Genomic DNA, 21,216 nt, shown 5'->3' on the forward strand with positions numbered 1-21,216 from the left:
GGATAATTAACTACCTAAATAAATAAATACTTAAAAAATAAATAAATACATAATCAAATGAATGAATGAATAACTAACAAAATAAATAAATACATGAATGAATATCTAACTAAATAAATTTAAAAAAGTAATAAATAAATACATAAAAAAGTAAAATAAATAAATCAATAACTAACCAATAACTAAAATAAATAAGTAAAAAAAACTAAGAAAAAAATTGAAATAAATACGTAAAAAAACTAATAAATTAATAATTAAATAAATAAATAAGTAGAAAAAATGAATACAAAATGAATACCTAAAAAAACAAATAAAACACCTAAATAAATAAATAAATACATAAAAAATAAATAAATAAATGATTGAATAACTAACAATATAAATAAATACATGAATGATTGAATAACTAACAATATAAATAAATACATGAATGAATACCTAACTAACTAACTAAATAAATAAACTAATAAAATAACTAAATTAATAACTAAAATAAATAAGTAAAAAAACAAAGAAAAAAATTAAATAAATACCGTACTTAAAAAAATTATAAATGAATGAATAATTAAATAAATAAGTAGAAAAAAATGAATACAAAATAAATACGTAAAAAACAAATAAATGGATAATTAACTGACTAAATAAATAAATACGTAAAAAAACAAATAAAAAAATACATAAATATGTTAACAAATAAATAAATAAATGAATGAATAACTAAATAAGAAAAAAACAAATAAATAAATACATAAAAAGAAAAATGAATGAATAACTAAATAAATAAATAAGTAAAAAAATTTAAACAAATGAGCCAGCTCTGGCGCAAGTGGCAGCTAGGGGGTGTAGTGGGGCAGTGTTTCCCAATCAGTGTGCCTCCAGCTGTTGCAAAACTACAACTCCCAGCATGCCTGGACAGCTGCAGGCTGGGAGTTGTAGTTTTGCAACAGCTGGAGGCATACTAGTTAGGAAATACTGCAATAGGGGGGTCCTGTTACAGATTGCCCAAGTACAGATGATATAGGACACTAGTGATGGTGAATATGGTCCCACAGTTGTCTCACAATTGTCAGCTTCTGAGCCTGATTAAAAATAAATAAATAAGTGAATGAATGAATGAATGAATAACTAACTAACTAAATAAATAAATAAGTGAATGAATAACTAAATAAATAAATGAATAAATAAGTGAATGAATAACTAAAAAAATTAATAAATAAAAGAATGAATAACTAAAAAAAATTAATAAATAAGTGAATGAATAACTAAATAAATAAATAAATAAATAAGTAAAAATAAATAAATAAATACACAAAAAAGTAAATGAATAATTAAATAAATAATTATATAAGTAAAAAAACTAACAACTAACTAAATAAATAACTGAATAAATACATAAGTAAAAAACTAACAAATAAATAACTAAATGTATACTGTATACTGGTAATAAAATCTGCAGCATATATATAGACAACACCTTCAGGTTATGTTCACATGAAGTGTATATGCTGCAGATTTCATACTATCTATTTTTTTGCTATATATTTTATACTGTACTGTATATTCTGTGCTGCATATTTTATGCTGTAGATTTTTTTGCTATTTTATAGAATGTTTAGAGTATGTTATGCTTTATATTATTTGCTATATATTTTATACTATATTGTATATTTTATGCTGCAGATTTTCTGAGAATGATATGCTATAGATTTTGTGATATATATTTTATGCTGTAGATTTTTTAGAGGGGCAAGATGTTGTGATGCAAATTTTATGCTATATATTTTATGCTGTACATAATTTGATGAGGATTTTATGCTGCAGATTTTATGCTATATATTTTATATTGTAAATTTTGTGCTGTATATTTTATGCTAAACATTTTATGCTATATATTTTATGCTGTAGATTTTATGCTGAGGATGTTATGCTGCAGATTCTATGCTATATATTTTATGTTGTAGATTTTATGCTAAACATTTTATGCTGCAGATTTTATGCTATATATTTTATACTGAGGATGTTATGCTACAGATTTTATGCTTTATATTTATACTGTAGATTTTATGCTGACAATGTTATGCTGCAGATTATATTATATAGATTTTTGCTATATATTTTATAATGGAGATGTTATGCTATAGATTCTTTTCCTTTTTTTTTTTACAGAGGATTTTATGTGGTAGATTTGTTTTCTATATATTCTGTGCTCTAAATGTTATGCTGCAAATTTAGATTTAGATGTTTTTGCTTTATATTTAATCCTAAATATTTTATGCTGTAGATTTTTTTCTTTGACAGAGGATGTTTTGCTGTAGATTTTTTGCTATATATTTTATACTATACTGTATTTATTCTGTAGATTTAATGCTAAGGATGTTATGTTGTAGATTTTTTGCTATATATTTTATACTGTAGATTTTATGCTGCATATTTTTTGTCTTATATTTTATACTATACTGTATTTATTTATGCTGTAGATTTTATGCCAAGGATGTTACGTTGTGGATTTGTTTTTTTTTGCTATGCATTTTATACTGCAGATTTTATGCTGTAGATTTTTGGGAAGGATGTTATGCCGTGGATTTTATGCTACAAATTCTATGCCAAATATGTTATGCTGTAAATTTTATGATAATTTTTAAGCTACGTTCCATTAGACTAAAATGAATGAATCAATACATATGTGAAAATAGCATAAAATCCACAGCGCACACGTCACATGTAAAAATACCCTTGAATTTGAACAATGTAAAGATTTATCTTTCGCCTTCCCTAGCTGTACCTCATTATATGTCATCTATATATATATGTGTGTGTGTATACAGTCATGGCCGTAAATGTTGGCACCCCTGAAATTTTTCAAGAAAATGAAGTATTTCTCACAGAAAAGGATTGCAGTAACACGTTTTGCTATACACATGTTTATTCCCTTTGTGTGTATTGGAACTAAACCAAAAAAGGGAGGAAAAAAGCAAATTGGACATAATGTCACCAAACTCCAAAAATGGGCTGGAAAAAATTATTGGCACCCTTTCCAAATTGTGGAAAAATAAGATTGTTTCAAGCATGTGATGCTCCTTTAAACTCACCTGGGGCAAGTAACAGGTGTGGGCAATATAAAAATCACACCTGAAAGCAGATAAAAAGGAGAGAAGTTCACTTAGTCTTTGCATTGTGTGTCTGTGTGTGCCACACTAAGCATGGACAATAGAAAGAGGAGAAGAGAACTGTCTGAGGACTTGAGAACCAAAATTGTTGAAAAATATCAACAATCTCAAGGTTACAAGTTCATCTCCAGAGGTCTAGATTTGCCTTTGTCCACAGTGCGCAACATTATCAAGAAGTTTGCAAACCCATGACACTGTAGCTAATCTCCCTGGGCGTGGACAGAAGAGAAAGATTGATGAAAAGGTGTCAACGCAGGATAGTCCGGATGGTGGATAAGCAGCCCCAAACAAGTTCCAAGGATATTCAAGCTGTCCTGCAGGCTCAGGGAGCACCAGTGTCAGCGAGAACTATGTGTCGACATTTAAATGAAATGAAACGCTATGGAGGAGACCCAGGAGGACCCCACTGCTGACACAGAGACATAAAAAAGCAAGACTACATTTTGCCAAAAGGAACTTGAGTAAGCCAAAATCCTTCTGGGAAAACGTCTTGTGGACAAATGAGACCAAGATAGAGCTTTTTGGTAAAGCACATCATTCTACTGTTTACCGAAAACGGAATGAGGCCTACAAAGAAAAGAACACAGTACCTACAGTGAAATATGGTGGAGGTCAGTGATGTTTTGGGGTTGTTTTGCTGCCTCTGGCACTGGGTGCCTTGAATGTGTACAAGACATAATGAAATCTGAGGATTACCAATGGATTTTGGGTCGCACTGTACAGCCCAGTGTCAGAAAGCTGGGTTTGCGTCCGAGATCTTGGGTCTTCCAGCAGGACAATGACCCAAACTTACATCAAAAAGCCCCAGAAATGGATGGCAACAAAGCGCTGGAGAGTTCTGAAGTGGCAGCAATGAGTCCAGATCTAAATCCCATTGAACACCTGTGGAGAGATCTTAAAATTGCTGTTGGGAAAAGGCGCCTTCCAATGAGACCTGGAGCAGTTTGTAAAGGAAGAGTGGTCCAACATTCTGGCTGAGTGGTGTAAGAAGCTTATTGATGGTTATAGGAAGACACTGATTTCAGTTATTTTTTCCAAAGGGTGTGCAACCAAATATTAAGTTAAGGCTGCCAATAATTTTGTCCAGCCCATTTTTGGAGTTTGGTGACATTATGTTCAATTTGCTTTGTTTCCTCCCTTTTTTGGTTTAGTTCCAATACACACAAAGGGAATAAACATGTGTATAGCAAAACATGTGTTACTGCAATCATTTTCTGTGTGAAATACTTCATTTTCTAGAAAAATGTCAGGGTTGCCAACAATATATATATATATATATATATATATATATATATATATAAGGTATATATATATATATATATATACACATATATACATATATATATCTTCTAGAACAGAGGTGGCCAATGCTGATCTGTGACATAAAGCGCCTAATGAAAAAATAAAGACTGTCCAATTTTGTCAAATGCTATTAAAATGACCTAAATCTAATAAATGTTAAATCAGCGTCGGCTCTGAAAAAACGATTGCAAATAGGAGCAAATTAACCAAACAGAATATCGTGGATCCTGACACTGCACATTTTCTGCCAAAAAAATAGAAAATAAAAAAAAGAGAAATGCGCCCAGATGGTGATTTGTGATTCTGGGTTTTGTATTTAAATGTTCATTATATGCAGAGCATGGAGGCGAGTACAGATTACGTTCTGCGGTGCCTCATATCTTATTGCCAAGTGACAGTGACGGGATGCAGATTTCGGTGACTGTCTTTGTTCTGAGGCGGGTGCTAAGTATGTGTGCACTGCAGACTTAGTCGACTCTGGTGCCAAGTGGCAGCTAGGGAGTGTAGTGGGGCAGTGTTACCCAATCAGGGTGCCTCCAGCTGTTGCAAAACTACATCACCCAGCATGCCCGGACAGCCTTCGGCTGTCCGGGCATGCTGGAAGTTGTAGTTTTGCAACAGCTGGAGGCATACTAGTTAAGAAATACTGCTATAGGGGGGCCCTGTTACAGATTATATAGGACACTAGTGATGGTGAATATGGTCCCACTGCAATCCACAGCTTACTTATAGTCGCCCGAAGTCCAACCATGCTGGATTTCTTCCTTTCTTTTTGTTCTAATGTCCAATGACCACAAGTCACCATGTCGCCTTAGCCTGAAAGGAGAGGCAGGACCAGCTCTGCCTATAGGCAAAATAGGCAGCAGCCTAGAGCGCCCTCCTGATGTGGGCGCCGCTTTGCCTGCCGCAAGAAAGTTAGACAACCAGCAGCCGAACCACCCGCTCAGCCAGCAGCATGAGGAGGAGGTTTGTTACAGTGTGTCACCCCAGTAGTAAGGTGATTACATTTGGAGGAGGTTTGTTACAGTGTGTCACCCCAGTAGTAAGGAGATTACATGAGGAGGTTTGTTACAGTGTGTCACCCCAATAGTAAGGTGATTACATGAGGAGGAGGTTTGTTACAGTGTGTCACTCCAATAGTAAGGAGATTACCTGATGAGGAGGTTTGTTACAGTGTGTCACCCCAGAAGTAAGGTGATTACATGAGGAGGAGGTTTGTTACAGTGTGTCACCCCAGTAGTAAGTAGATTACATGTGGAGGAGGTTTATTATTATTCTGCCTATAGGCAAAATAGGCAGCAGCCTAGAGCGCCCTCCTGATGTGGGCGCCGCTTTGCCTGCCGCAAGAAAGTTAGACAACCAGCAGCCGAACCACCCGATCAGCCAGCAGCATGAGGAGGAGGTTTGTTACAGTGTGTCACCCCAGTAGTAAGTAGATTACATGTGGAGGAGGTTTATTACAGTGTGTAACCCCAGTAGTAAGGAGATTACATGAGGAGGAGGTTTGTTACAGTGTGTCACCCCAGTAGTAAGTAGATTACATGTGGAGGAGGTTTATTACAGTGTGTCACCCCAGTAGTAAGGAGATTACATGAGGAGGAGGTTTGTTACAGTGTGTCACCCCAGTAGTAAGTAGATTACATGAGGAGGAGGTTTATTACAGTGTGTCACCCCAATAGTAAGGAGATTACATGAGGAGGAGGTTTATTACAGTGTGTCACCCCAGTAGTAAGGTGATTACATGAATTGGAGGTTTGTTACAGTGTGTCACCCCAGTAGTAAGGTGAGGTGTGTCAAATGGTGGGCCAATGGGCAGAGATAAGTTGGCAGAAAAATTAGCTTTTGCTGAGGGTGGCAAAAATCCTTGCGCCAGCCCTGAGGAGAGGAGGACTTGGCTGCATGTATTCTGTTATATACAATGATCCTTGACCTATTTGAAGCCAATGGTATAATATATATATATAATCTTAAATCTGTCGTCCCTGTTGCAAACTACAACTCCCGTCATGACCTGACAGTTATGCTGGGAGTTAAACACACACATATATATATATATATATACATATATGAATGTATTTATTTATATACTGAGGATTCAGCACTTAATAGAAAGGCCTGTGCGTGTGACTCTCTATGTCACTTTTTGGAGATTCTGATGATGCTATGATCGAGACAAAGTTGCACCAAATTTACATAGCATACGTGTAGAATTGGGGGAGGGAGCACAGGATCTTGTCACTAGTGTCATATATAATTTATACATGGAGACAGGTAACAAACCCCTTGACTATTTTGTAACAGTGTTCCCCAATTTATGGCTTAAAAGGGTATCCACAGGATAAGTGTTACAAGGGTAACACTAATCTCTGGGGCCTCCCACGATTACAAGAACAGGGCACCTAGTCTTTGTCTTCAATGGAGCTGGGAATCGCGCATGCGCCCCACCACTCCATTCATTGTCTATGCCATAGACTCTATGGAGCGCCCCATGGTAGCTGAGCACTGTACTCTACAATATCTGACAGATTATGCTCTGCGCTGCTTCATATATTATTGACAAGTGACAGTGATAAGATGTAGATCTCTGTGACTGTCTTGGTTCTGATGCAAGGGTTAAATATACATTGTAGACTTTCCAGTTTTGGTGCCAAGTGCCAACCAGGGGTGCTGTCACTCTATTCATTACCTATGGAGCACCCAAAGGTAGCCGAGTGCTGTACTATGTAATCTCCAACATGTCTATAGACAATGAATGGAGAGGCATCGCGCATGCGCGACTTACCGCTCTATTTAAAGAAATGTTCTCAAGATAGAGTAGAAATGGTCTATGACACTAGAGTCAGGATTCTGTGACCCCTCCCCCTTCTGCTGTCAGGGCTCGCCAGTAGTTGTGGTTTTCAGCAGAGGCGACAAGTTTGGAATCACTAATATATACTATACCATTGGCTTCATACAAGTCATCATTGTATTTTACAGAATACTTGCGGCCAGGTCCTCCTCTCCTTTCAGGCTAAGGCGACACCGTGACTTGTGCTCATGAGACATTAGAACACAAGGCTGCACTGGAACAATCGCTACTAATGATAGCGACCTATCATGTCGGAGTACGTTGTGAATTGCCATGGGATCACATTCACCATCACTAGTTACAATGTAGCAGAACAACATAATGCTGAAGAGCCGCACCCTGTCATTTTATGACCACAGCTACTTTACCACGTACATCTACTATAACTTTTCTACCATCACATACACTAGCTGGCCACTTTATTAGGTACACCTGTTCAATTGCTTGTTAAGACAAATAGCTAATCAGCCAATCACATGGCAGCAACTCAATGCATTTAGGCATGTAGATGCAGTCAAGACAACTTGCTGAAGTTCAAACCAAGCATTGGAATGGGAAAGAAAGGGAATTTAAGTGACTTTGAACGTGACATGGTTGTTGGTGCCAAACGTGCTCGTCTGAGTATTTCAGAAACTGCTGTTCTTCTGGGATTTTCCTCCACAACCATCTCTTAGGATTTACAGAGAACGGTCCGAAAGAGAGAAAATATCCAGTGTGCGGCAGTTGTGTGGAGGAAAATGTCTTGTTGATGTCAGAGGAGAATGGGTAGACTGGGTTGAGATGACATAAAGGCAACGGCAACTCAGGTCTGTCGGAGAGGAATGGGAAGACTAGGTCGAGATGACATAAAGGCAACGGCAAATCAGGTGTCGGAGAGGAATGGGCAGACTGGGTCGAGATGATATTAAGGCAATGGCAGCTCAGGTCTGTTGAATACCACCTCTGAACGCAAAACAGGTCCAACCTTGAAGCAGATGGGCTACAGCAGCAGAAGACCACATCAGGGGCCACTCCTGTCAGCTAAGAACAGGAAACTGCGGCTACAATTCACACAGGTCACGAAAACTGGACCATGGAAGAACGTTGGCTGGTCTGATGAGGGAATTGCAGCTAGGAAATTCAGAAGGCAGGGTCTTAACAACATGAAATCATGGATCCATCCTGCCTTGTTTCAAGTCACTTAAACTCCCCTTTCTTCCCCATTCTGACAGTGGGTTTGAACTTCAGCAAGTTGTCTTGACCATGTCTACATGCCTAAATGCATTGAGTTGCTGCCATGTAAGTGGCTAATCAGCTATTGGTGTTAACAAGCAACTGAATGGGTGTATCTAATAAAGTGGCCCGTGAGTGTACTTATCTATAGATAGACGTATTAGCGCAAAACTATTTTGAGACCGTACTGTGGCTATATCACATGTGAGTATATATATATATATATATATATAACTTCATATACAAGACTACATTTTCCTCCATTCCAATAACAGATTGTATTCTCCTTTTCCGGACTTATCACTATCCTCCCTGTATCTTGGCTTAATGGAGATCTAATCTCTTCCTACTTTAATCTATGACCCTGTACAATACCCTTTTTACTTCTCTTGCTGTATATAGTGTGGAGTAGATATTCAGATCTACAGCAATAAAAACTCTGCTATGCTGGGACTTGCAGTTCTACAAGTCTGGGCATGCTGAGAATTGTAGTTTTGCAACAGCTGGGGGCATACTCATTGGGAAAAACTGCAATGGGGATTGCAATAGGACAGCGTTTCTCAACAAGGGTGCCTCCACCTGTTGCAAAACTACAACTCACAGCATGCCCGGACAGCCAAAGCCTCCGACCACTCCAGAGACATCGAATGGAGCGGAGGTGCGCTGTCCTAGATAGCCAAGTACAGCACTTAAAGGGGTACTCGGGTGAAAAACTTTCAACTGGTGCCAGAAAGTTAAACAATTTTATTAAAAAAATCTTAATCCTTCCAGTACTTATTAGCTGCTGAATACTACAGAGGAAATTCTTTTCTTTTTTGAAACAAAGTGCTCTCTGCTGACATCACGAGCACAGTGCTCTCTGCTGACATCTCTGTCCATTTTAGGAACTGTCCAGATCAGCATATGTTTGCTATGGGGATTTTCTCCTACTCAGGACAGTTCTTAAAATGGACAGAGATGTCAGCAGAGAGCACTGTGCTCGTGATGTCAGCAGAGAGCTCTGTGTTCCAAAAAGAAAATAATTTCCTCTGTAGTATTCAGCAGCTAATAAGTACTGGAAGGATTAAGATTTAATTAAGAAGTAATTTACAAATCTGTTTAACTTTCTGGCACCAGCTGATTTAAAAAATAAAAGTTTTCCACCGGAGTACCCCTTTGACTACCTTTGGGCACTCCATAGACTATGAATGGAACGGAGGCGCTCATTTGAGTCGCATATGAGCGCCTCTGTTCCATTCATAGTCTATGGAGTGCCCAAAGCTGTCTATGGAGCTGTCGGAAATAGCTGAGAACAGTGCTCCACAAACTTCGGGCACTCCGTAGACAATGCATGGAGCAGAGGCGCGCATGCGCGACTTGTCACATTCAAAACAAAAACTAGAGGCCTTGTTCTCAAGATCTCACCAGGGGCACCATGTTTGAGTGTCTGTACCAGTTGTATCGCATCGGAAAACCCTATACAACATATCCCATCGGAAAACACTTTACAACATATCCCATCGGAAAACCCTATACAACATATCCCATCGGAAAACACTTTACAACATATCCCGATTTCACAGCCAAACGCAACCTCAGCTCTACTACATCTGCACTGAACTACTATATGCTTCTCCCAAATTTACACAGGCCTGAATAAGATGCCCAGCCGCCTCTCACTGCTCTCCTCTCTCCGCATTACACTAGCTGGACCGCATTCACACTCATTTCAATATCTACAACACAGGGTGACAGTGATAAATAAATATAGGAAGCTGTACATAGGGATGTGCTGACAGACACAAATACGTATGCTAATACCCAGGCCTAATAGATGGTTATGGAAATGCTTTGGGAAGAACTCATGCATCGGATGATAAATGCACAGATAACAGCATGGAAATGCGGCGAACAGAGAAGGAGCCTGAAATTGGGAGATAATGTGATGTTTAACTGTCTATAACTATACCCCAGCCCATCACTTCTATATAACATCTGAGTCTAGTGCATGCATTGTGTATAAGTGTGCATACGCTGACAATCCTGTAGGTGTTTATGCATCTAGATCAGTCTTTTCCAATCAGTGTGCCTCCAGCTGTTGCAAAAATACAACCCCCTGCATGCTGGGAGTTGTAGTTTTGCAAACTGGAACTGTACACCACTGATACAGGGGACGCAGTGGTAGCAGTTGCACTTGGGCCCCAAAGCTTAAGGCAGAGACACACTGTTTAAAAAACTCCAAACAGCTGTCCGGGCATGCTGGGAGTTGTAGTTTTGCAAACTGGAACTGTACACCACTGATATAGGGGACGCAGTGGTAGCAGTTGCACTTGGGCCCTAAAGCTTAAGGCAGAGTCACACTGTTTAAAAAACTCCAAACAGCTGTCCGGGCATGCTGGGAGTTGTAGTTTTGCAAACTGGAACTGTACACCACTGATATAGGGGACGCAGTGGTAGCAGTTGCACTTGGGCCCTAAAGCTTAAGGCAGAGTCACACTGTTTAAAAAACTCCAAACAGCTGTCCGGGCATGCTGGGAGTTGTAGTTTTGCAAACTGGAACTGTACACCACTGATATAGGGGACGCAGTGGTAGCAGTTGAGCTTGGGCCCTAAAGCTTAAGGCAGAGTCACACTGTTTAAAAAACTCCCAACGGCTGTCCGGACATGCTGGGAGTTGTAGTTTTGCAAACTGGAACTGTAGAATCCAAGGTTGCAAACCACTGATATAGGGGACGCAGTGGTAGCAGTTGCACTTGGGCCCCAAAGCTTAAAGGACAACTGCAGTGGTACACATTTATATATGCCCGGGCCTCAAAAATAAACAAAATAAACTCATACATACCTTCCTATGAGCCCCCGAGGGTCCGGCACAGGTAATACGGTCCGGCAGTGCTGACGTCATTCCACTTCCTGGCGACGGGGACGCCAAAGAGCGGTCGACGTATCACCGGCCTTAGCGATGTCCCGCCCTGGTCGGTGATAGGCTGAGCCCACTGTCATGTAAGAAGCCGGCCAGAGCTCCTTACATGACAGTGGGCTTAGCCTATCACAGGCTGGGGCGGGAAATCGCTACAGCCGGTGATACGCCGACGGCTCTGCGGCGTCCCCGTCCCCAGGAAGTGGAATGACGCCAGCACTGCCGGACCGTGAGGCCTGTGCCGGACCAACGGGGGCTCGTAGGAAGGTATGTATGAGTTTATTTTGTTTATTTTTGAGGTCCGGGCATGGGCATATATAAATGTGTACCACTGCAGTTGTCCTTTAAGGCAGAGTCACACTGTTTAAAAAATTCCCAACATCTGTCCGGGCATGCTGAGAGTTGTAGTTCTGCAAACTGGACCTGTAGAATCCAAGGTTGCAAACCACTGATATAGGGGACGCAGTGGTAGCAGTTGCACTAGGGCCCCAAAGCTTAAGGCAGAGTCACACTGTTTAAAAAACATATACTATATATTGTGCAGGATGGAGAATTGAAGAATATAGCTACAAACCAGGCATGACATGGCAGACAATAGCCATAGGAATCTTTAGTTCTTGGTAACAATAAATTATACGGTCAACCACAAACAGAAATGATATTGTGGTTCTTTTGTTACAAAACCCCGAAAAAAATTTTTGGGGATTTTACCAGCAATTTGGGGAACCTCCATGGTTGCTACCCCCTTGATACACCGTGGGCTTCTGCAGACGGTAAGTCATTGTGGATCATGATAGATTATAAAGGGTTAAGTATAAACTTTGCATGTAGAAAAAGAAAATCCACTTCTCGGATAAAATAAAATCTTTAATACTTTATTTTGGTATGCTACCAACACGTCTCAGACCCATGCAAGTGCTCATTGTAACAGCCATGTATTCACATGCGTCCAAATAAAAAAAAAATTTATTCCTTATTGATGCATATTAACCCCTTAAGGACTCAGCCCATTTTGGCCTTAAGGACTCAGACAATTTAATTTTTACGTTTTCATTTTTTCCTCCTCGCCTTCTAAAAATCATAAATCTTTTATATTTCCATCCACAGACTAGTATGAGGGCTTGTTTTTTGCGCGACCAGTTGTCCTTTGTAATGACATCACTCATTATATCATAAAATGTATGGCGCAACCAAAAAACACTATTTTTGTGGGGAAATTAAAACGAAAAACGCAATTTTGCTAATTTTGGATGGTTTTGTTTTCACGCCGTACAATTTCTGGTAAAAATGACATGTGTTCTTTATTCTGAGGGTCAATACGATTAAAATGATACCCATTATTATATACTTTTATATTATTGTTGCGCTTAAAAAAAAATCACAAACTTTTTAACCAAATTAGTACGTTTATAATCCCTTTATTTTGATGACCTATAACTTTTTTATTTTTCCGTATAAGCGGCGGTATGGGGGCTCATTTTTTGCACCATGATCTGTACTTTTTTTTGATACCACATTTGCATATAAAAAACTTTTAATACATTTTTTATAATTTTTTTTTAATAAAATGTATTAAAAAAGTAGGAATTTTGGACTTTTTAAATTTTTTTTCGTTCACGCCGTTCACCGTACGGGATCATTAACATTTTATTTTAATAGTTCGGACATTTACGCACGCGGCGATACCAAATATGTCTATAAAAAATGTTTTTTACGCTTTTTGGGGGTAAAATAGGAAAAAACGGACGTTTCACTTTTTTATTGGGGGAGGGGATTTTTCACTTTTTTTTTACTTTTACTTTTACATTTTTTTACATTTTTTTTTACACTTGAATAGTCCCCATAGGGGACTATTCATAGCAATACCATGATTGCTAATACTGATCTGTTCTATGTATAGGACATAGAACAGATCAGTATTATCGGTCATCTCCTGCTCTGGTCTGCTCGATCACAGACCAGAGCAGGAGACGCCGGGAGCCGCACGGAGGAAGGTGAGGGGACCTCCGTGCGGCGTTATGAATGATCGGATCCCCGCAGCAGCGCTGCGGGCGATCCGATCGTTCATTTTAATCGCGAACTGCCGCAGATGCCGGGATCTGTATTGATCCCGGCACCTGAGGGGTTAATGGCGGACGCCCGCGAGATCGCGGGCGTCGGCCATTGCCGGCGGGTCCCTGACTGCGATCAGCAGCCGGGATCAGCCGCGCATGACACGGGCATCGCTCCGATGCCCGCGGTTATGCTTAGGACGTAAATGTACGTCCTGGTGCGTTAAGTACCACCTCACCAGGACGTACATTTACGTCCTGCGTCCTTAAGGGGTTAAGAAGCCAGTTTGTCTCCTACGCGTTTCAGATGCATACAAGCACCCTTAGTCATAACTATGACTGAGAACTGTTGCTTTGTCCAAAACAAGTCAGTGACAAACTGACTAAAATGGTTCAATAAAGAGTTAAAGATTTTATTTTACCAGAAGCTGTTTTTTTTTCTTTTTCTGTGTCCGACGTATGCAAGAGCCCTTAGTCACAACGATGACTAAGGCCGCCTGTACGCGTCCGAAACACGCCGTTGTCAAAGTGGCTTTTTGAAATGGGTCAATAAAGCATTTAACATACACTGCTCAAAAAAATAAAGGGAACACTAAGATAAGACATCCAAGATCTGAATGAATGAACTAATTGTATGAAATACTTTCGTCTTTACATAGTTGAATGTGCTGACAACAAAATCACACAAAAATTATCAATGGAAATCAAATGTATCAACCCAAGGAGGTCTGGATATGGAGTCACACTCAAAATCAAAGTGGAAACCTCATTACACCCACATGAGGTCTAGCATTGTCTTGCATTAGGAGGAACCCAGGGCCAACCACACCAGCATATGGTCTCACAAGGGGTCTGAGGATCTCATCTCGGTACCTAATGGCAGTCAGGCTACCTCTGGCAAGCACATGGAGGGCTGTGTGGCCCCCCCAAAGAAATGCCACCCCACACCATTACTGACCCACCGCCAAATCGGTCATGCTGGAAGATGTTGTAGGCAGCAGAACGTTCTCCACGGTGTCTCCAGACTCTGTCACATCTGTCACATGTGCTCAGTGTGAACCTGCTTTCATCTGTGAAGAGCACAGGGTGCCATTGGCGAATTTGCCAATCTTGGTGTTCTCTGGCAAATGCCAAACGTCCTGCACGGTGTTGGGCTGTAAGCACAACCCCCACCTGTGGACGTTGGGCCCTCATACCACCCTCATGGAGTCTGTTTCTGACCGTTTGAGTGGACACATGCACATTTGTGGCCTGCTTGAGGTCATTTTGCAGGGTTCTGGCAGTGCTCCTCCTGTTCCTCCTTGCACAAAGAAGGAGGTAGCAGTCCTTCTGCTGGGTTGTTGCCCTCCTACGGCCTCCTCCACGTCTCCTGATGTACTGGCCTGTCTCCTGGTAGCGCCTCCATGCTCTGGACACTATGCTGACAGACACAGCAAACCTTCTTGCTGTCACGATGCCGGCTGGCAGGTAGTGGATCCCCTGTGCCAGAGAGGGATGGCGAGGACCGCGCTAGTGGACCGGTTCTAAGCCACTACTGGTTTTCACCAGAGCCCGCCGCAAAGCGGGATGGTCTTGCTGCGGCGGTAGTGACCAGGTCGTATCCACTAGCAACGGCTCACCTCTCTGGCTGCTGAAGATGCTGAAGATAGGCGCGGTACAATGGAGTAGGCAGAAGCAAGGTCGGACGTAGCAGAAGGTCGGGGGCAGGCGGCAAGGATCGTAGTCAGGGGCAACGGCAGGAGGTCAGGAACACGGACTAGGAACAGACTAGGGAACGCTTTCACTAGGCACTAAGGCAACAAGATCCGGCAAGGGAGTGCAGGGGAAGTGAGGTAATATAGGGAAGTGCACAGGTGATTACCAATTAAGCTAATTGGGAAGATTGGGCCAGGCACCATCATTGGTGCACTGGCCCTTTAAATCGCAGAGACCCGGCGCGCGCGCGCCCTAGGGAGCGGGGCCGCGCGCGCCGGGACAGGACCGAGGGAGAGCGAGTCAGGTACGGGGACCGGGGTGCGCATCGCGAGCGGGCGCTACCCGCATCGCGAATCGCACCCCGGCTGAAGGCGGGACCGCAGCGCACCCGGTCAGTGGATCTGACCGGGGCGCTGCAACAACGAAGATGAGGCGAGCGCTCCGGGGAGGAACGGGGACCCGGAGCGCTCGGCGTAACAGTACCCCCCCCCTTGGGTCTCCCCCTCTTCTTGGGGCCAAAGAACCTGAAAAAAAACTCAATTTTTCCGTGAAGAGGTCCGATGCAAATTAGGAGGGGTTCAGTGTGGAAACGTACAAGACAGTCCAATCTTTTATTGTAAAAACAATAGATGTAGAGGGGTCTGGCGAGACTGGTCACAGGAACGTAGAACCTGTTGATGAGAGAGGCCAAAAAAAATTTTCCTGCAGATCCGGAATCCAAGAAGAGCATAGTAGAGAAGGAGAAGGTAGAGGCAGATATCCGCACAGGCACAGTAAGGCGTGGAGAAGCAGAGTTGACATCAAGAACTGTGTCACCTTCGTGCGGAGTCAGCGTGCGTCTTTCCAGGCGGGGAGGACGGATAGGACAATCCTTCAGGAAGTGTTCGGTACCGGCATAGTACAGGCAAAGATTCTCCATGCGGCGTCGTGTCCTCTCTTGAGGTGTCAAGCAAGACCGGTCAACATGCATAGCCTCCGCGGCGGGAAGCACAGGAACAGATTGCAGAGGACCAGAGGAGAGAGGAGCCGGAGAGAAAAAACGCTTCGTGCGAACAAAGTCCATATCCAGGCGGAGCTCCAGACGCCATCCGGAAGAACGCATGTCAATGCGAGTGGCTAGATGAATGAGTTCATGTAGGTCAGCAGGAGTCTCTCGTGCGGCCAGAACATCTTTAATGTTGCTGGATAGGCCTTTTTTAAAGGTCGCGCAGAGAGTCTCACTATTCCAGGACAATTCGTAAGCAAGAGCACGGAACTGAATGGCGTACTCGCCAACGGAAGAAACACCCTGGGCCAGGTTCAGCAGGGCAATCTCGGCTGAAGAAGCTCGGGCAGGTTCCTCAAAGACACTTCGAATTTCCGAGAAGAAGGAGTGTACAGAGGCAGTGACGGGGTCATTGCGGTCCCAGAGCGGTGCGGCCCATGACAGGGCTTTTCCAGACAGAAGGCAGAACACGAAAGCCACCTTAGACCTTTCAGTAGGAAACTGGTCCGACATCATCTCCAAGTGCTGGGAACATTGCGAAAGAAAGCCATGGCAATACTTAGAGTCCCCATTAAATTTGTCCGGCAAGGACAGGCGGAGGCTAGGAGTGGCCACTCGCTGCGGAAGGGGTGCAGGAGCTGGCGGAGGAGATGATTGCTGAAGAAGTTGCGAATGTTGGCGCACTTCCGACAGCTGGTGGGTTAGAAGGGCGACCTGTCGGGCGATATCAGAGGCAACTGGCAGGGGATGTTGGTGCAAAATGGTGGACACTTCCGACAGCTGGTGGGTTAGATGGGCGATCTGTCGGGCGATATCAGAGACAACTGGCAGGGGAACCTCAGCGGGATCCATGGCCGGATCTACTGTCACGATGCCGGCTGGCAGGTAGTGGATCCCCTGTGCCAGAGAGGGATGGCGAGGACCGCGCTAGTGGACCGGTTCTAAGCCACTACTGGTTTTCACCAGAGCCCGCCGCAAAGCGGGATGGTCTTGCTGCGGCGGTAGTGACCAGGTCGTATCCACTAGCAACGGCTCACCTCTCTGGCTGCTGAAGATGCTGAAGATAGGCGCGGTACAATGGAGTAGGCAGAAGCAAGGTCGGACGTAGCAGAAGGTCGGGGGCAGGCGGCAAGGATCGTAGTCAGGGGCAACGGCAGGAGGTCAGGAACACGGACTAGGAACAGACTAGGGAACGCTTTCACTAGGCACTAAGGCAACAAGATCCGGCAAGGGAGTGCAGGGGAAGTGAGGTAATATAGGGAAGTGCACAGGTGATTACCAATTAAGCTAATTGGGAAGATTGGGCCAGGCACCATCATTGGTGCACTGGCCCTTTAAATCGCAGAGACCCGGCGCGCGCGCGCCCTAGGGAGCGGGGCCGCGCGCGCCGGGACAGGACCGAGGGAGAGCGAGTCAGGTACGGGGACCGGGGTGCGCATCGCGAGCGGGCGCTACCCGCATCGCGAATCGCACCCCGGCTGAAGGCGGGACCGCAGCGCACCCGGTCAGTGGATCTGACCGGGGCGCTGCAACAACGAAGATGAGGCGAGCGCTCCGGGGAGGAACGGGGACCCGGAGCGCTCGGCGTAACACTTGCCACAGCTCGCATTGATGTGCAATCCTGGATGAGCTGCACTACCTGAGCCACTTGTGTGGGGTGTAGACTCCGTCTCATGCTACCACTAGAGTGAAAGCACCGCCAGCATTCAAGTGACCAAAACATCAGCCAGGAAGCATAGGAACTGAGAAGTGGTCTGTGGTCACCACCTGCAGAAGCGCTCCTTTATTTGGGGTGTCTTGCTAATTGCCTATAATTTCCACCCGTTGCCTGTTCCATTTGCACAACAGCATGTGAAATTGATTATTAATCAGTGTTCTTCCTGAGTGGACAGTGTGAATTCACAGAAGTGTGATTGACTTGGAGTTACATTGTGTTAGGTCTTCCCTTTATTTTTTTCAGCAGTGTATAATTGGTTTTACTTTTTTATGTATCTAATTAACTAACTAATGTGTTTCTTCATTGGTCCGGAGGGTTTCTGTGCACCCTACAGAGGACTTGAAGTAGGTGGGCAGTGCTGGTTTCCTTTAGGATTCATGCAGATAATAAATCCCTTATGAAGACCCTTATAGATTAACTAGGAAAAAAACCTACATGTAGATCCATAGAAAAAGAGAATCCAGCTCCCTGACAAAATAAAATATTGAATCCTTTATTGATTCATTTAAAAAAGCCAGCTCGTCACCAACATGTTTCAGATGCATGCAAGCACCCTTAGTCATAGCTGTTGCATGTGTCCGAAATATGTCAGTGACTTCTTCTGATCTATCTATCTATCTATCCAAGAGGTTTTCAGCGCACCCTTGTGTATAAAGCCCTACTGAGGACTGGACACTGGAAGTAGGGGGGCTTGCTTTTTCCGTGGTTTTAAACAGTGAGCTCATGCAAATGGTAAATCCTTGTGGACCCTTATAGGTTAAGGAGAGTAAAACCTCAATACGGAAAGAAAATCCAGCTCCTGCACAAAATAATAGCTTTAACTCTTAGTTAATACATTTTAAAACACAGTTAACAGTTCACCGACGTGTTTCGGATACATGCAAGCACACTTAGTCATAATTACAGCTATTGAATGTGTCCGACACGAGTCAATGGCTTTTTAAAATGGATCAATAAGGGATTAAAGATTTTATTTTCTCATGGGCTTTCCTTTTCTATGCATCGATTGTGCTGCCTCATTGGTCCAGACGTTTTTTTGTGTCTATTAAACCTCACTGGGGACTGGACACTGGAAGTAGGGGAGTAGTGCTGGTCTGCTTTTTCTGTGATGGTGTAAAACCTCCCTGTGTTGTATTATAGACAGCATTAAACTGCAATATTATACACATGGACTTAAGGACAGTCCCAGACCCATCTATTTGTATACAACCCGTTGGGTCTTACATGTACGTTACAAACTCTTCATGTGGACACCTCTGTGGACCTCTGGTCAATACCTTGGTGCTGGGCAGCACTCTACAGAACAGATATTCTACTCAGACAGTACAAGGACCATGTGCACACTGATGAAGATACAACATTACATATTCCGAGGTTACAGAAACACATGACCAAAGAGAGTGACTAGAAGAGAAGAGAGTAGACAGATGGACAACTAGACAAAGTCCAGAAGATAGAATATAGACAACACACAGCATGGAGAAGGCATTGTTATATGGCAGAAGTCATAACAAATCCATACTTTTCTTCAGAAGGCTTGGAACCAATTTGATCAAATAATAATTTTAACCTGTTCTCTGCCAGAGTTCACAGTAAACACAACGTTCACAACCTATCATTCTCCTTTCTAACCTTCTCTTGATGGTCATCATGGCCCCAAGGAGTATAATAATGAACATCAGCATCCCTGCAATCACGCCCGCCGTCTGCACTGTACTGTCAGCTGGCTTCTCCGGCTCCACTGTGTTGGTATTCTGCGTGGAAGCCCCTTTAAGAAAAAGAAGGGGGAAGCAATGCCTTAGTTTTTGTAGATAAGGCTTATGTCGTATTGGTCATCATGGCATGCACAATTGGTTCTGGCAGCGAAGAGGTTAAAGATTTATTTTTAAGCCTCCGGATACTTTTTAGTGGCGGATATTTGATAAAATAAGTAAGTCTGATGGTGCCTGGAAAGGACGTATAGTCACCTGTAACTGGCTGGCTTGGGGGGAGGCGAGTGATAGGAGGAAGGCTGGAGGTAACCGCTAAGATGAGGGAGGGATTCCGCCAGTAAGCATGCAGGAGAGGAAAACATAGTGAGAACGCAGGAGGGAGACATTGGCCACTTTAGTCCCTCCATATGTCTAATGGGACTTGGATAGAACCTTGACTGATTTGGGGGGTAAAAAAGGGGTACTCCACTGAAAAACTATTTTTTCATATCAACTGGCTCCAGAAAGGTAAACAGATTTGTAAATTACTTCTATTAAATAAATCTTAATCCTACCAGTACTTTTCAGCTGCTGAAGTTGAGTTGTTCTTTTCTGTCTGACAACAGTGCTCTCTGCTGACACCCCTGTCTGTCTCAGGAACTGTCCAGAGCAGGATAGGTTTGCTATGGGGATTTGCTCCTACTCTGGACAGTCCCTAAGACAGACAGAGGTGTCAGCAGAGAGCACTGTTGACAGACAGAAAATAACAACTCAACTTCAGCAGCTGGTAGGATTAAGATTTTTTTTTATAAAAGAAATTCACAAATCTGTTTAACTTTCTGGAGCCAGTTGATATGAAAAACAAGTGTTTTTCATTAGAATACCCCTTTAAGAAAAAATAAAAATAAATAAAAGAGCAAATTGACCAGGATACAGAACTTCTATCATTGGCATCATCTAAAATAAAACCTAAAACTGATTTTATAGACCCAATAACATTTTTGGAGTTTCGGCACACACTCGAATAATGTCTGTAAACTTAAACAGTGTTTCAAATTGTTTTTTATTTTACATAAAATCAATTCCAAAAAGCTTCTACCGCTGCGCGTTCTAGATATCTCTTGCCCTGTCATAGAAGTTGCTGAGTGCTGGAGCAATCCATCATTTCTGAATAGGATGATTAAAAACAATTGCGCTTCTAAAAATGTGATCATGATGGGAGCGCTGCTGCTGCATATTGATGGGGGTTTTATGAGGCTGCGGTGGGTTGTATGAAAACAAATGTAGGAATAAACCAAATAAGGTCCCAGTAAGACAGGACAGTTTTTTGGAATCTTTGGTTGTAACTTAAAGAGGAACTGTGGGAAACAACATCAAGTGATGGGTAAGAATATACCGTCAGGACGTGTGAATATTGTACATGGAGGGGTGTGTATCCCTAATAAATACCCCCTGACAGTGAATTCTCACCATTACCTGCAGATTGTACTGTATTGTATATATCATCTGCTCAGCTCCTCCTGCTCTATAACATGATACCTGCAGATTATACTGTATTGTATATATCATCTGCTCAGCTCCTCCTGCTCTATAACATGATACCTGCAGATTATACTGTATTGTATATATCATCTGCTCAGCTCCTCCTGCTC

At 42.5% G+C, this 21,216-nt stretch overlaps 1 protein-coding gene across 12 annotated transcripts in view; it reads right to left on the minus strand.

The window, feature by feature from the left end:
* PTPRT (protein tyrosine phosphatase receptor type T) overlaps positions 1 to 21,216 on the minus strand; it is a 433,706-nt gene that overhangs the window by 96,805 nt on the left and 315,685 nt on the right. For 9 of the 12 annotated variants that reach the window (XM_056549647.1, XM_056549653.1, XM_056549644.1 and 6 more), the window contains exons 14-15: positions 19,841 to 19,897; positions 19,506 to 19,641 (exon numbers count right to left, since the gene is read on the minus strand). In XM_056549647.1, the coding sequence (XP_056405622.1) occupies positions 19,506 to 19,641; positions 19,841 to 19,897 (193 nt within the window). The remainder of the gene's footprint in view (positions 1 to 19,505; positions 19,642 to 19,840; positions 19,898 to 21,216) is intronic. The other 3 variants (XM_056549648.1, XM_056549646.1, XM_056549651.1) reach the window with 1 other exon arrangement.

Source organism: Hyla sarda, chromosome 13, assembly GCF_029499605.1.
Source record: "Hyla sarda isolate aHylSar1 chromosome 13, aHylSar1.hap1, whole genome shotgun sequence".
Lineage (NCBI taxonomy): Eukaryota > Metazoa > Chordata > Amphibia > Anura > Hylidae > Hyla > Hyla sarda.